The following is a 14,962-nucleotide window of genomic DNA, read 5'->3' on the forward strand; positions in this document are numbered from 1 at the left end:
CTCTAGATAAAATTAATAACTCATATATTCAGTCCTATATGGAAAATGTTTGAAAGGGGGTTTTAATTTGTGTGATCAAAAACTAAAATATCATGTGTAGCACATTCAACATGCCACACATTCTAATACTATGGGGGGCATGCAACAATTTCAAGCCACAAAATGCAACTCCTTCATCAAAAGACTGTAGATCATGTAGAAAATGTTAAGCACTGTAAGAAGCTGTGTTATATCTATATATTTTTTTTTACACAACAAAAGTAGAGGATTTGGGCCGAACTTCTTCAAAACCCCCCTCCACCAGTGGAGTGTGGCCAGCAGTATCGCATCTTGCACACCAGAAACACTGGGGATTTTAAGGGGCAATAAATTAAAAGCTGAAATGGATTTAACATTTTATAAAATTGTCCTTATAACAAATCAAATGTAACAGTGTTTATCAAATTTATTTTTTATTAAATGACACAGAATGGTTTTATTATATATAAAAGCTGAAAAATATGTAATCAGTATGGCTCAGAACCAAATAAGTTCCATTCATTTATTTCCATAAATGAGGAAATAGTTCAAACTGTAAATTTGTCAGCATTAATTTTGTTTATTCATTGACTACATTTTGTTTGAAACAATATTACCAGAAATAAAAACGTAAAGTTTGAGAAAAACATCTATGAAACACATTTTCCTTAATTTTTACCTTTACGTGACTTTAAATTTGAGCTTTTGCAGTGGCACATAATATGTCATCGAAACACCTCCCACTGCAAGGAATCGAATTATGGATTTTAGTGTTGAAAATCAGTAAAATTGTTGCTGATGCATTGGAGACCTGCCACATTAAATTATTTGGACTTTTTTATGAGATTAAATTGTACCAAGGAATCTGGAAGCAATCATTTCTGTACTTTTGTGTGGAGGTCAACTGGCTGAACTTGAGAAGTTGTACATGTTTCACTTTAACTGCATTCAAATACACTGTAGGGAAGTGTCAGTTTTCCTTTCATATATAAATTAACTAGTGCAAGTTATCAATAACAAGTCAATAACATTATTTTGTTATCAGTTTTAGAGCATATATCTCTCAATGTTTAATAAGTCTTACTGAGGTTCTTTTTATAAGTCCTCATTGCATTTATGATTAATAACATGTATTTTGACAGAAAACACAAATGAAACATCACGTTAAAACATCTTGTACGTTTTTAGTATTGTGGTAAAATATTTACTTTCGTAAATCACCATTGACCATATTTTTAAAGGGGTGGAGGAAGACGTCTGGCTTAAAGCACTTAAAGTTTGGCCAAAATTTCCAAGGATATGCTTCTGGAAGTTTCTTAATATTCTGTTCCATAATATGTTGTTTAAATAGTAAGCATATAAATTAATGAAAAGAAAGAGACATTTCTCTAAGATGAAGGATAATGTTTAATTGCTTTCAGAAGTAATTTCTATTTGTTTTTAGGCTAAACGTCTTTCACTGATGATGGTTTGAACATATATTGCAAAATAATCTAGGTAATCAACCATAAAACTCGACATTGACATTAACAGAAATTTTAGGCAGAGTTTGAATGAGGTCATTTAGAATTTGAAGGAAGAACTGGAAATATATTTAGCAAATCTTTAAAAAAAATTGTGATGTTGCTGAAAAATTGAGGAAGTTTATATTCTCACACAAACTACCGAAGGGATGCCGGATTATACTGTATTGATAGACAATAAAAGCTAACATCTTCAACACAGTAGATGACTACTTTTTATAGTTTAGCAATTAACTAGTTAGCCAATTTCTACAACAATGTAATTTTAAGCTACACGTAATTATGACATAATGCTTGTAATCGTCTTTGTACCCTGTGGTGCAGCAGCTTCTGAATGTGATAACATTTATTTGTATTAACTACTGTCACTGACTCCAGGACTATTAATATTACTAGTGCTAGATGAAAGTACAACCTAACCAAAGCTATATTAATCATGTCTAATAGTAATATTATTCTTTTAACCAGTAAAAATTGTAAATAATCAACACCTTAGTATTAGAAGTCTTTTAACTGATTCACCAAACTTTGGTGGCCAGCCATAGACTCATAACTGTATTTTATAATTTTTTTAAGTATTTTAAAACTCGCAGGTAACCACTATTTTTTACATAAAATGAAAAATGTATTCCATGTCACACCAAAAGATGCTCGCCCTTTCAGCCGTGGGGGGCATTATAATGTGACAGTCACTCCCACTATTTGTTGGTAAAAGAGTTAGCTAATTTAGCAGTGTAAAACTAGAGGGAAGGCAGCTAGTCATCACCACCAGCTGCCAACTCTTGGGCTACTCTTACCAACGAATAGTGGAATTGATCGTAACATTATAACGCCCCCACTGGTGAAAGGGCAAGCATGTTTTGTGCGACCGGGATTCGAACCCGCGACCCTCAACTTATTAGTCGAGTACCTAAATCACCTGATCATGCTGGGCCCCTGTTTGTAGTACACACATGGATTTACTAATTGCAAATTAACCGTGTTTTCTTGCACAAAAAATATTTCTTATTTCATCAGCGATTTGGACAATAGGTGATGACGAGAAACCGATTTGAAGTAAAAGTGTATTCTCAAAATGGCTAATATGGGTATTAAAACTTTAATTAACATAAATTTAATTTAAGTGTTAATATCCATACCAGCCGTCTTGAAAATACGATGTAAATACTGGTTATGAGTTGTTACGCCTCATACTCCGATAGCAGTGTTTGAAGGTCACGTGTGAAAACCTGACTTTGTTGATGTTATTGTATATAAAGTCAGGTTTGCACCTGTTAGACTGTGTTGGTAAAGCTCGTGTTTATACCTGTCTTATTTTATAGACATTTATTTATTTATTTTCATTTTGTTTCTCTGGAGCAATAGAAGCAACACACGGTCCAGAAATGCCATTTAGATTACACTGTGCTAGTAGCTTCATTTCTTTATTGTCTACAGTAGATATTGTTTCTCGTAACTGAGAGTATATTGCAGGAATATAAAGCATCGGGGTTTAAATAATTTGCATGTAATATATTTTGCCGTCCAATTATAACATTGATTTAATACAACAGCCGACTAACGCTGTGCAGGAGCAAAGGTCATGTAGTAATGCTCTTGATTGGAGAAATAATGTGAGTTTACCTGTCGAATTTAGGTACATTTTCTTTATCCAGTTGCACTAGATTATGTGGTAAAGAATTACTTTTATGATTAGCATGTTTAATTTCATGGAAGTAAACCCTGAGAAAGATAGAAAGCTGAGCATGATATAATAAAACATTTATAGTTTCTTCTATAACGTCTTCGTTCTCGTGTTTCTTGGAAGCTATTGCACCTTGGATGTTGATACATACCACTGTGAATTTTATGCTGTCAGTAGGTATCCTGTAAGTGTTGTTATTATGTGAGGTATAATATGTTTTTTCAAGGTGTTGATTAATATACCAATGCAGTTGGTTGTTTGGTTTAGTTTTGTGTATTCTGTTATAAATTTTGTGATGTTTTTGAACATGGTAGTCAGTTGGCTTGTTTTGTCATTTCTGTTAGCGCTTATTTCTGGGAGCGTGGTATTGTTTATTTGTGATTTTTTTGTGTATGTATTGAGATGTTATTTTCCTGCGTAATACTACTTTGTTCTTGCTAGCTTTGTGTCCAAACCTCTCTCTCTCGGGTTTGGGTATGATTTGTTCGTACTCTGAAGGGTCAGGTTCTCTCCTCCTCCCCGTACTTACGTGGTCTTGCAATATTTGATAGTGATAGTTACTGCATTTTTGGGTCAGAGTGAACTGAATGTTTCTCCGACCCTTTTCAGAGCAATGTCCATGTATCGTGGCACATATATGGGTATTATTTTGCTCTATTAGCAAGATGTCAAGTTTGTTGGTGGCACTTTTTATTTATTCATTATGTGTGTGTGTATATACATACATTTTTATTGTATATTTAATATTATTTATTTATATTTTATTTATTTTTTATCTTTAAAATATATATTAACCGGGGAGAGGTGTTTAGGACTAACTTCATCATGTTTGAGGTACCTATTTAGTTCGCATAGTAATTTGTTTTTCATCCAATTTTTATCGAAGTACGTTATTGTACTATGTAGGAGTCTATCTGGTATGATTGGTATGTTCGAATATTTGTGAATGAATTGAGATGATGCAGTTCTTGGAACTCTGTATGCTGTTGTGAGGAGTGTGTTTTGGATTGTTTGTAGCTTGGTTTTTGGGTCCGGCATGGCCAAGCGTGTAAGGCGTGCGACTCGTAATCCGAGGGTCGCGGGTTCGCGCCCGCGTCGCGCTGACCATGCTCGCCCTCCCAACCGTGGGGGCGTATAATGTGACTGTCAATCCCACTTTTCGTTGGTAAAAGAGTAGCCCAAGAGTTGGCGGTGGGTGGTGACGGCTAGCACAGATAGCCCTGGAGTAGCTTTGTGCGAAATTCCAAAACAAACAAACAAACGTGTTCAGTGACATATTCGACACAGCGATTCGCAAATGAGGAATCGAGTGCAATAACAAACACACTGATAATGGTTGTTGTTATTTTTCAGTTTTTTTCATTTTGTCCTCCATTATGTTGTGAATATAAACAATAAAAATCAGTGATCATAAAAGCGGGAATTTGATTTATTGTAGCATTAGAGATCAAATAAACCCAAGTTATGTTTATATATATTTATATATACTAATACACATTAAAAATTTGGATAAGTTGATTTAAAGAACTTTGAACAAGTGAATATTGTAAATTATCGATCTTTCTAAAAGTGTGTGTGTCTTGGTATAGGAAAGCCACATGGGTCTCTCTGTTGAGTCTAACCAAAGGGATCGAACACCCTGAATTTAGTAGTGTGAATCCGTAGACATTCCGTTGCGCCAGCGGGATACTTATCTTGAAGGTGTTTTATTTTGCTTATAGTAGTGTGTGTCCAAGCTAATAAAGTTAAAATTAGATGATAGCACGAGCGCCCAAACAACAAGTTTGTTTTGTTTTTGAATTTTGTGCAAAGCTACACGAGGGCTATCTGCGCTAGCCGTCTCTAACTTTGCAGTGTAAGACTAGAGGGCAGGCAGCTAGTAATCACCATCCACCGCCAACTTTTGGGCTTCTCTTTTACTGACAAATAGTGAGATTGAACGTCACTTTATAACGTCCCCACGGCTGAAAGGGCGGGCGTGTTTGGTGCGACAGGGATTCGAACCCGTGACCCTCAGATTACGAGTTGAACGCCTTAACCCACCTGGCTATGCCGGGCCCCCTAACAACAAACGAAAGCACTTTAGTATTTACTCTCGTTAAAATGTTCTGACTGCCATACATACTCGTAATGTGGTGAGTTATATGCGAACCTTTAGAAAATGATTTTGGAGCATTGTAGATAAAGTAAGACGTCTTCGTATTTTATATGGTAAATTTTCTACGTTAATTCCAGTTTAAGCACATTGCGATATTTTTATCAAAATATAAGTCAAGTATGTATGTTACATTGAATCTCGAAGAATAAAATACTACTTTACGTCTTCACAGGTTATTTAAAGTAGTGAATGAAAAATTTATTGGTCAAAGCACCTTATATAATGTTATGTTTGCTTATAATATGCTGTTCTTTCCCACAATGGGGAAGACGTATTGTTAAGGCCCGGCATGGCCAGGTGGTTAAAGCACTCGACTCATAATCTGAGGGCCGCGGATTCGAATCCCCGTCCCACTAAACATGTTCGCCCTTTCTGCTTTTGGATCATTATAATGTAACACTCAATCCCACTATTCGTTGACAAAAGAGTATCCCAAGAGTTGACGGCGGGAGGTGATGATTAACTACTTTCCCTCTACTCTTACAATGCTAAATTAGGGACAGCTCTCGCAGATAGCCCCCCTCCCCGAAGCTTTGCGCGAAATACAAAAAATCAACAAACATAACATTAATCGCTCTGTTCCTTTGTTAAAAGTTATCCGACATTTAGTGACAGTTTAATTGCCAAGTATTGACAGAAATTATATTTTTATATTAGAAGTACTCTCAACAATAAGTGTGACCATCTATATAATTTACAATATCTTTACCTATAAAGATTTCACAGTTGTTACAGAGTAAAGTTTCAATATTATTTATTTCTATTACCAGAAATTCAAAAATTCTCCAATAAACTTACCTATAAACAGCTGCTCTTTTTATTTCGTTAAACTATTTTGTAACACTCTCAAAACTAAATTGCAGAGATAAATAGAAAGTTAAAAGATGTAACGATACTTAAAAATAATTCGTTTTGTTTGTTTCTGAATTTCGCACAAAGCTACTCGAGGGCTATCTACGCTAGCCATCCCTAATTTAGCAGTTTAACACTAGAGGGAAGGCAGCTAGTCATCACTACCAATCGCCAACTCTTGGGCTACTCTTTTGCTAACGAATACTGGGATTGGAAGTCACATTAGGATGTCCCCACGGCTGGAAGGGCGAACATGTTTGATGCGACCGGGATTCGAACTCGCGGCCCTCGGATTACGAGTCGAACGCCTTAACACCCTTTGCCATACCAGGCCCGAAAAATGATTCCAAAACAACAAATAAATGAGAGGAATATAACAGTGCGGTTATATTTTAATATACATGAATAACTATATGAATCTTACATATTATCTGAGATTAATAACTAGAGCTGTAAATTACCGAAAATGACATAACTTTGTGAAAAGTGGTAAAACTGACGACAGGATGACAACATGTTTATTTCTTAGAAACTTGATCAGCTTCTCTAGTTAACTGATGTACAAGAATTAATTGGTATGATCTTGTAAACATATCCTTAAATTTTCAAAATAAATAATGGGTTATTGTTGAGTAAAATACATTTTATAATAGGTCACCCCAATTCCACTATTGCTAGCATCAGTACCCAACAAAAAACCGTAGCTTTGTTATAGATATGTCAGTACTGGAGTTTCAAATATGCCATGCTTTAATAAAATTCCCCCCCCCCATCCATTTCATTTTCTTTGGTATCAGTATCCAACAAGATTTTTTTAGTGACAAGTATGTTTGTCCATACTCTTTAGTTGATATAAAACGCATATAAGATGTATTGATCGAAGATCATAATGTGACAATCTAGGTAACATGATGCAAAGTGTGTGTGTTTTCTTATAACAGAGCCATATTAGGCTATCTGCTGTGTCGACCGAGGAGAATCAAGCCCCTAATTTTAGCATTGTAAATCCGAAGATTTACCGCTGTTTCACCGAGGAACAATATGATGCAAAACCAAAGACACTTCGGACTTCTCGTTTGGTCACAGGTTGAAGTTAGTCTACACCATTATAATATTTGGAGGATCAGAAGAGATTCCACCTCTGCCTACAATATGACTAAGTAATTTTATCTAAGTATGCCTGAGCCTGTATTTCCCCAATTTTAACTTCAAGCTTGCCTCTCTTGTCCGCCAAAGTATAATGTTCAAGTTTTTAGCAGCACATTAAAACATGCAGCCAAATTTCAAGACATCCGCAACATAGGTTAAGCATCTTTTTCAGTGTAACCTTTTTAATGTAGGCTTCATTAGTCTCTCAGAATTGTATATGCATGTGGGAGGAAGGGAAGGGGTACATTACACATGCAAAATGACATTATGCAAAACTCATACAAACCAGAAAGAATATTCGGCGAGTTTTCATTCATGAGTTGAGGCGTAAATACCATCAGTTTCATGAATTTCTGTTGCAACGTTGTTTGAGAACTTTTACAAGTCTACAATTTATGCCAAAACGGACTTTGCATAGAGACACGTTATGAGAGAAATAAATTAATTTGCTAACGCTATATGGATGGACTTAGCAGTATTTTTATTAGATAATTCAAAAGAATCCGTCCAATTAGAGTATGACAAAGAAACGTGACTTCTTCATGTCTACAACATCTTTTCTCTTTTAATTTGGACTTTAATGGCCAGAAATTGAAGAAATAAAGAGGCACTAGGAGGCAGCTAAGAGGTGCTATAGTATTAAAAATTCTATAAATGTTATTTCATTTGTTTCGATAAGCCTCAAATACAATTAATTTTAATAGTTAATTTCATATTATTACAAATTCCTCGATTTGAACTTATTCTTTGTTTAATTATCTACACATTAATAAGCTATAATAATTAATAAATGAGATATACAGTGCTGTACACAAGTGTTAGGTCAAGGGAATATTTTGTCTTTCTTTCCTGCTTTCCAGTGGCTCAGCAGCATATCTGTGGACTCACACTGCCAGAAACTGGGTTTTGATACCCGTGGTGGGCAGAGCACATATAGCCCATTTAATAGCTTTTTGATTTATTCCAATCAATCAGGCATTATTCCATTTTATGTGGCTAATTCTTCCATGTAGTTACAGAATGCAAACTTCAATACTATGGTGATACTTTACTGATCCCTGTTGGCAATCGATTGAGCCAAGGTGATAATACTTATCGGTCTTTAGAATTCCCATATGCTTGCATCAAGGGCACGTCATAAGGGTTCTGCTTGAATGAGCATACTGATCAAATTTAGGGTCTGAAATATATGTCATAGTATCCCATATAGTGTCTTAACTATATAGAACATTTGTTCCCAACCAGGGGTGCGAGATAACATTTCAGTTTTTTTTTATATTAAGGGTACTGTCCTATATATTCAAAAATTACGTTCGATTTTTATTTCTTATTTTTTTTTGTTACAGACGTAACTTTTTACCTTGTTACGATAAACTATCGTTTCTACCGTCACCGGCGCAGACCGAAATCTTAAACAAACAACACACGAAACGTAAACGTGACCTAAATACTCGGCACAACTAATTAGGTTACGTTCGTGAACGCCATCTCAAAGTGTTTGTTATTTATTTATGTTATGTATTAACGTGATCGTGACTCGAGAAACTTCCAGAAGTATCCAGAATTAATCGATGACGTCATGTGACGTATATTCGAGAATGTTCTAGAAAATTTCGCAGAGTATATAAACCCATGCGTGTTGCTATGGTAGTCAGTGTTGATTCCGTGTTTGTGCAAAAAAATTTCATTATGTCAAAGAAAAGGAAATGGAATGATGATTATGTGAAGTTTGGTTTCACTTGCATCAGAACAACTGAGGATCTGCAAAAACCCCAGTGCATGCTTTGTGACGCTGTCCTTTCAAACGCAAATTTGAAGCCATCTAAACTGCAGGAACACTTCAACAACCGGCATGGTGGAGCAGCTGTTGCAGGCCATGATGTTGAATCGTTGAAAGGTAGAAGGGCCCGCTTTGATTCTCGAGCAACCCTTCCAAAATTAGGTTTTATATCTGCTGACAAACCACTGCTGATGGCTTCATATCAGGTGTCGTATAAAGTAGCCAAATCAAAGAAGCCCCATACAATTGCAGAAGAGGTGATAAAACCATGTGCATTAGAAATGGCAACAATTGTTCTGGGAAAAGAAGCCTCAAACAAGCTTAAATTAGAGCCGTTATCAAATAATGTTATTCAAAACATTTGAGTTCGGACATTTTTGACCAAGTTATCGCAGATATCAGGGCTAGTCTCTTGAAAATCTCTCTCCAATTTGACAAAACAACTGATGTTGCAAATTGCAGTCAACTCATGGCACTAGTGAGGTATGTCCATGATGGTGCCATAATGGAAGATTTCCTGTTCTGTGAAGATCTGAAAACAACCACAAAAGGAATAGATGTCTTCCAGTGTGTGAAGGACTTCTTTGCGAAATATGATTTAGATATCCAAATTATTGGTTCTGTGTGCACCGACGGTGCCCTTGCTATGCTAGGAAATAAATCAGAATTTAAAGATCTATGATATAAAGAAGACTTAACAAGAACTGAATGTTAGATTGCATAGCAGTTAATACTGAAATTTGCTAAAAAGTATAAAAACTGGACTGTTAACGATTGGAAAAGGGTGTTAGAGACGGATGAGCATAGGTTATATCCGGTGGAAGAAAGATGATAAATACTTACCTTAATGCATAGCACCTACCATGAAGCATGGGGATGATGGTGATAGTTTGGGGATGTTTTTCTGATATTTGTAAAATAGACAGAATAATGGACTAGTCTAAGTACCATCAGATACTGATCCATCATGGTATACCAAGTGGTTTACATATTATTGGTAAAGGATTCTACTACGAAGAAGATAACGATCTCAAACACTCATTCAACATACGCAGAAATTACTTAGCTAAGAAAGAAGCTGTTGGAGTCATTCAAGTGATGCAATGGCTCCAACAGAGCCACGATCTCAACCCAAAATTGGCCCTCCAGTGACACAGTGATATGTCTGCATACTCACACCGTTACAAATCGGGCTTCGATATCCGTGGTGGGCAGAGCACAGATAGTCCATTGTGCAGCTATGTGCTTAATTCCAAATAATTAATCAATTAACATTCAGTCCAACTGAGCAGATTTGGGATTTGATAGATCAAAAACTTGACAAACCAAAAGTTACTTCTAAAAAAAAACACTTTAGAAATGCGTTAGAGATATTTGTAGTAAAATCCCAAAGGACACTTCATTTAAATGTGTTGCAACAATGTCTGAAAGACTGTCTGCAGTTATTAAAGCAAAAGGGGACACACAAAATATTAACTATTTACTGAATTCAAGCACCTCCTCCAAGTTGCTGTTGTACTAAATATGAAGATTAATAATATTTTGAGGTTTCACCTATGATTTACTTTCCATTATTTTTGAAACTAGCCAGAAATCCAATTTTTGACTTTGTCCTAACACTTTGTATAAAATTAATTCAGATGCGTTGCTAGGCACTTAAAATATTCGGGGCTTGGGCCCATAGGCACGAAATATTTTGGTGTTACAATACAATATCGATCATGACTTTATTTTCTAAATTGTCATGTATTTACCGGAGATTCGAGGCACAAGCCTTGCCTACCAGCATATAGCGACACATCATACAACCATGGACAAAATCTGATATTTTTAAAAAGAGCGCTAAAACATTTCAAAAATAATGTTATTTATTAAATTCAGGTTTCAGTTTAATTAAACAAATCATTTCCATATATTCGTTTTATTTCTATCAGGATTACCCAAAGCTCGTCTTTAAGAAATGCTCACATGTCTTTTTTTTTGTTTTCTTATTCATGACGTTTTTAAAAATTAATGCTCTGGTTAGTGTCATTTTAAGTTTTTTTTTCGATGTTACTTTGTCCTGAACTATCTTTTATTTTTTCGGCATTTTTACCAGTAAATTTTAAGAGATACTCCGTGATGTGAAAGTATTTAAGAAATAAAAACATACACTGTTTATTGTAAAAGTGATACAATGATTTATTTAAATATATTTTTCTTGAACTTTTCCTAACCTCTTGTTTCTCTCTCCTTATGACAATAACTTCGTTGAAACTTACCATTTTGACCAATAGCTGTCGCTACACAAATATGAACTAAGCTATTGAGCGTTGAAAAGTGTCGTATTTCACAACATTCGTAGTAATTACGGAACGTTTGGTCGATTTCGAAAATTGAAGTAAAACGTGTTAATCTGGTAACATTATGTTGATGGTTCTCAGGAATATGATATATACCAACATTTTCTCTGATGTACTAGTTCGTAAGTATCTTGAAATCAACAACATCTGCTGTTTATGTTAATCGCATGATATTAATTAAATAGAACATGGGCATAAGCCTAAATTTTAATGTCGTTATCAACTTTTAATTTTGTTGTAAGTGTAATTTAAAACTTGTTATTTTTAAGAACCTAAATTGAAATAGAATCATGATTGTTAACATTTGTTGATAGGTGTTACGAATATTACTGTAGTTTTTGGCAAACTTTAGAGTACTGAATCACTGAACGTCAATTCTTAAAAATATATTAATGGATATTCGTTTTGAATATTATTATTGATAATAATATTAATTACTAGTGCTAAGCGCGGACTAACGATTTAAATTGAAAGAAACGTACGAAAATTAAGTTCGTGTAACACTACTACCATGATAGTTGATGTTTATTAATCTATTTATTGCTGGTAACAGTACCACGAAAATAAGGTTAAGATAATAGCATTAGTAGCCACGTTATTAGATTATGAATATAATTTCTGACGTGAGAGAAAAAAAAAGTAATTGAAGCTATTTGGATATTGGAGTTCACCACCACAACAAACCAACGAAACTTCAAAACCAATTTTTAAAACAATTCAGTCTAACTGAATGCATAGTATATCAGGTGAACAGTTTCATACATTTTCAATAGAAAAAAGGTGTATGTATATGCCTTTCAAAGTTTAAATCTATAAGGTAATAATGAAGCTCATACTTTCAAGTATGGTGTTTCAGTATAATATCAATTGTGGGTTTTTTTGCAATTTTTCGGTTTATAAGATATTAGTGGATTTATGGCCAAAATTATGGATTACTACATTATAATCTTTATAAGAAGTGAGAAAGCTGTATTCATTACCAGGTTGATTTTTAGTTTTGTTCTAACTAAGTTATTTGTTGTGACAAGAAGTTGATATTAATTTGTTGAATTATTTAATTTTTTTTGTCCGATCTAACAGTAGATAAAAGATGTATGTACATAGCTTTTAATGTTTAAACCTATTAGGTAATAATGAAGCTCATACTTCCAACTTTTCAATTTCATTTCTCGAATAGAAATTGGGTATTCTTAGATTTATGCTGTAGTAGCAGAGCTAAGTACAACAAAATCATGAGTTAAACTTTGTGTCAGATCCCATCACTAAAATACATCAAAAGTTATTGAGCTATTGTTGTAGGCCATGTTTGTTTTTAAACTGAAACATTTATATTGTTGTTTTCTTAAAGGAAGACATTGAAACATGGCTGACAACTATGGATATTATTTTCTTTATATGTGTGTCTTTTTTATTGTTAAAACTTCTTTGAGGTATTTAGCTGTAGCCATGTGTATATTGTATAATTGTACACGTGTACTTACATAACGTAGTGAGCTGATGTGTAACTCATTACCTTGCCTTTTAAGTTAAGATCTTTGTGTTAAAAATGGACACATTCAGAATATCAAACTATTGTTCATATAAAGATATTCCAAAATCAATGTTTCTTTCATTACATTAAATGTAAGGTAGAAATTATAAGTTAAATTAGATATTTTTTTTTGCTTTTGAACATGAGTGGAACTTTCTTTCATGAAGAATTATAAAAGTTACTAAATCTTATCAGTTATTTTATTTTGAGGAAATTTCAGAAAGTCCATTAAAACAAATTTTATAGCTCATTACTTTCTTAATGGATATTAAATTACAACAATGTATGAAACTAACAGCTATATTTTGTATTCTGTAACTAAGATAAATACTCTGTTTATTTTTTAATGTTTCTATTATTGACAGTATTGATTAAAATATTTACTATATGTAATATTATTACTTTTATTTTATTATACTTTTATTATAGAGATTGTTTTACATTGTTAACTTAGTATTTAAATTTAGGAATAATCTAGATCTCCTAAGTTTGCAAAACCCAATGAAGTATTATTGGATTCATGACTAAAAATATAGTTAACAGTGATGGTACCCTAATTATGGATCACTATATTGTAATCTTTGTAAGAAAGTGAGAAAACTACATTTATTACCAGGTTGATTTTTATTTTTGACCCCACTGGTTAGTTTGTTGTGACCAGTAGTTAATATTAATTCTGTTGAAGTAGTTCATTTGTTTGTGTACAATCTAACAGTAGTATAACTTTTGGATGCTCATATTTTTTAACCAATATATATAATTTTTTTAATGTTTGATTTTCCAGGCTTAGTTAATGGTAGCTGATAGGATGGAACAAAGACAAAACTTATCAAGATCTGAATCAAACAGTGCTGCCACAGAAAATCCATCCTTCTTCAAAAAGTTGTTCTGTAGAGGTGCTACTCAAAGAAAAGGGAAGAGGTACAGAAAAGTTGTGTCCAATCTTGTCTTTTCAGGATCCCACTCTTCCAGAAGTCATCCTCATCATGGATATGCCAACAATAGAATACGCACCACAAAATATACTTTTCTTTCTTTTATTCCTAAAAACTTGTTTGAACAGTTTCACAGATTTGCCAATTTGTACTTCCTTGGAATTGTACTTCTGAATTGGCTACCTCAGATTAATGCATTTGGAAAAGAAGTAGCCATGATACCTGTAGTCTTTGTACTTGGTGTAACTGCTGTCAAAGATGCTTTTGAGGATCATCGTCGTTACCTGTCTGATAAGAGAGTTAATAATTTGACATGTAGAGTGTACAGTCGGTAAGTAGATGCACTCTGATTTGTATTTTTCCCATTTCTGCTATTTCGCATTCATCTTGAAAACAAAACAAGGTTTGAGTATATTTCTTGAGCTTCTGAAAGATGAATATCATTTTATAGCTGGGCATAAACATCAAACTTAAATGGCAAAAATAAATTTATATATGTTAACTTGAAACTGTACTTCAATAAACCTGTTTTTTTCCCCTAAAAATACAATGTGTTTATAAATTAAATTCCACAAAATTCAACAGTTTTGGGGTTGCACATAAGTATTTTAATGCTTTGTTCAAGATTATTTTAATAATAAATTACTCTTAACATGTTATAAAGTTACTTAAAGGTAGGAGTTTTGTATTTTTGATTATGAATTGGTTTTAAGTCGAGAGTCACATTGTAGACTTGTGCTAATTGACAGATAGCATTTCCTTTACAGAGATATTTAATGTAGTGACTTATTTCACACAAGAAAATGGGTTGGGTGTAAAAGAAGTTGCCTGTCCAGGTATAGCACTTGTGATTTGACCTTCATTGTATTAATGGGAAAGTCAAGGTAGTTTCATGTTTAAAGGCTGACCTAAATTCTTTATCATGCTGTACTTTTGTAAGCAATGTACAACACTGTATGCAGACATAATAGTTTAATACAGTGAAATGTT

General features: G+C 33.8%; 1 protein-coding gene across 2 annotated transcripts in view; it reads left to right on the forward strand.

The window, feature by feature from the left end:
• The first annotated feature begins 11,470 nt into the window (after positions 1-11,470).
• The window catches only part of LOC143252206 (phospholipid-transporting ATPase VA), a 69,081-nt gene continuing 65,589 nt past the window's right edge, over positions 11,471-14,962 (forward strand). Inside the window, exons 1-2 of one of the 2 annotated variants that reach the window (XM_076503978.1) lie at positions 11,471-11,628; positions 13,822-14,303. In XM_076503978.1, the coding sequence (XP_076360093.1) occupies positions 13,831-14,303 (473 nt within the window). In that variant the 5' untranslated portion in view covers positions 11,471-11,628; positions 13,822-13,830. The remainder of the gene's footprint in view (positions 11,629-13,821; positions 14,304-14,962) is intronic. The other variant, XM_076503977.1, reaches the window with a different exon arrangement.

The sequence above is a fragment of the Tachypleus tridentatus genome, chromosome 6 (assembly GCF_004210375.1).
Source record: "Tachypleus tridentatus isolate NWPU-2018 chromosome 6, ASM421037v1, whole genome shotgun sequence".
Taxonomy (NCBI): Eukaryota; Metazoa; Arthropoda; class Merostomata; order Xiphosura; family Limulidae; genus Tachypleus; species Tachypleus tridentatus.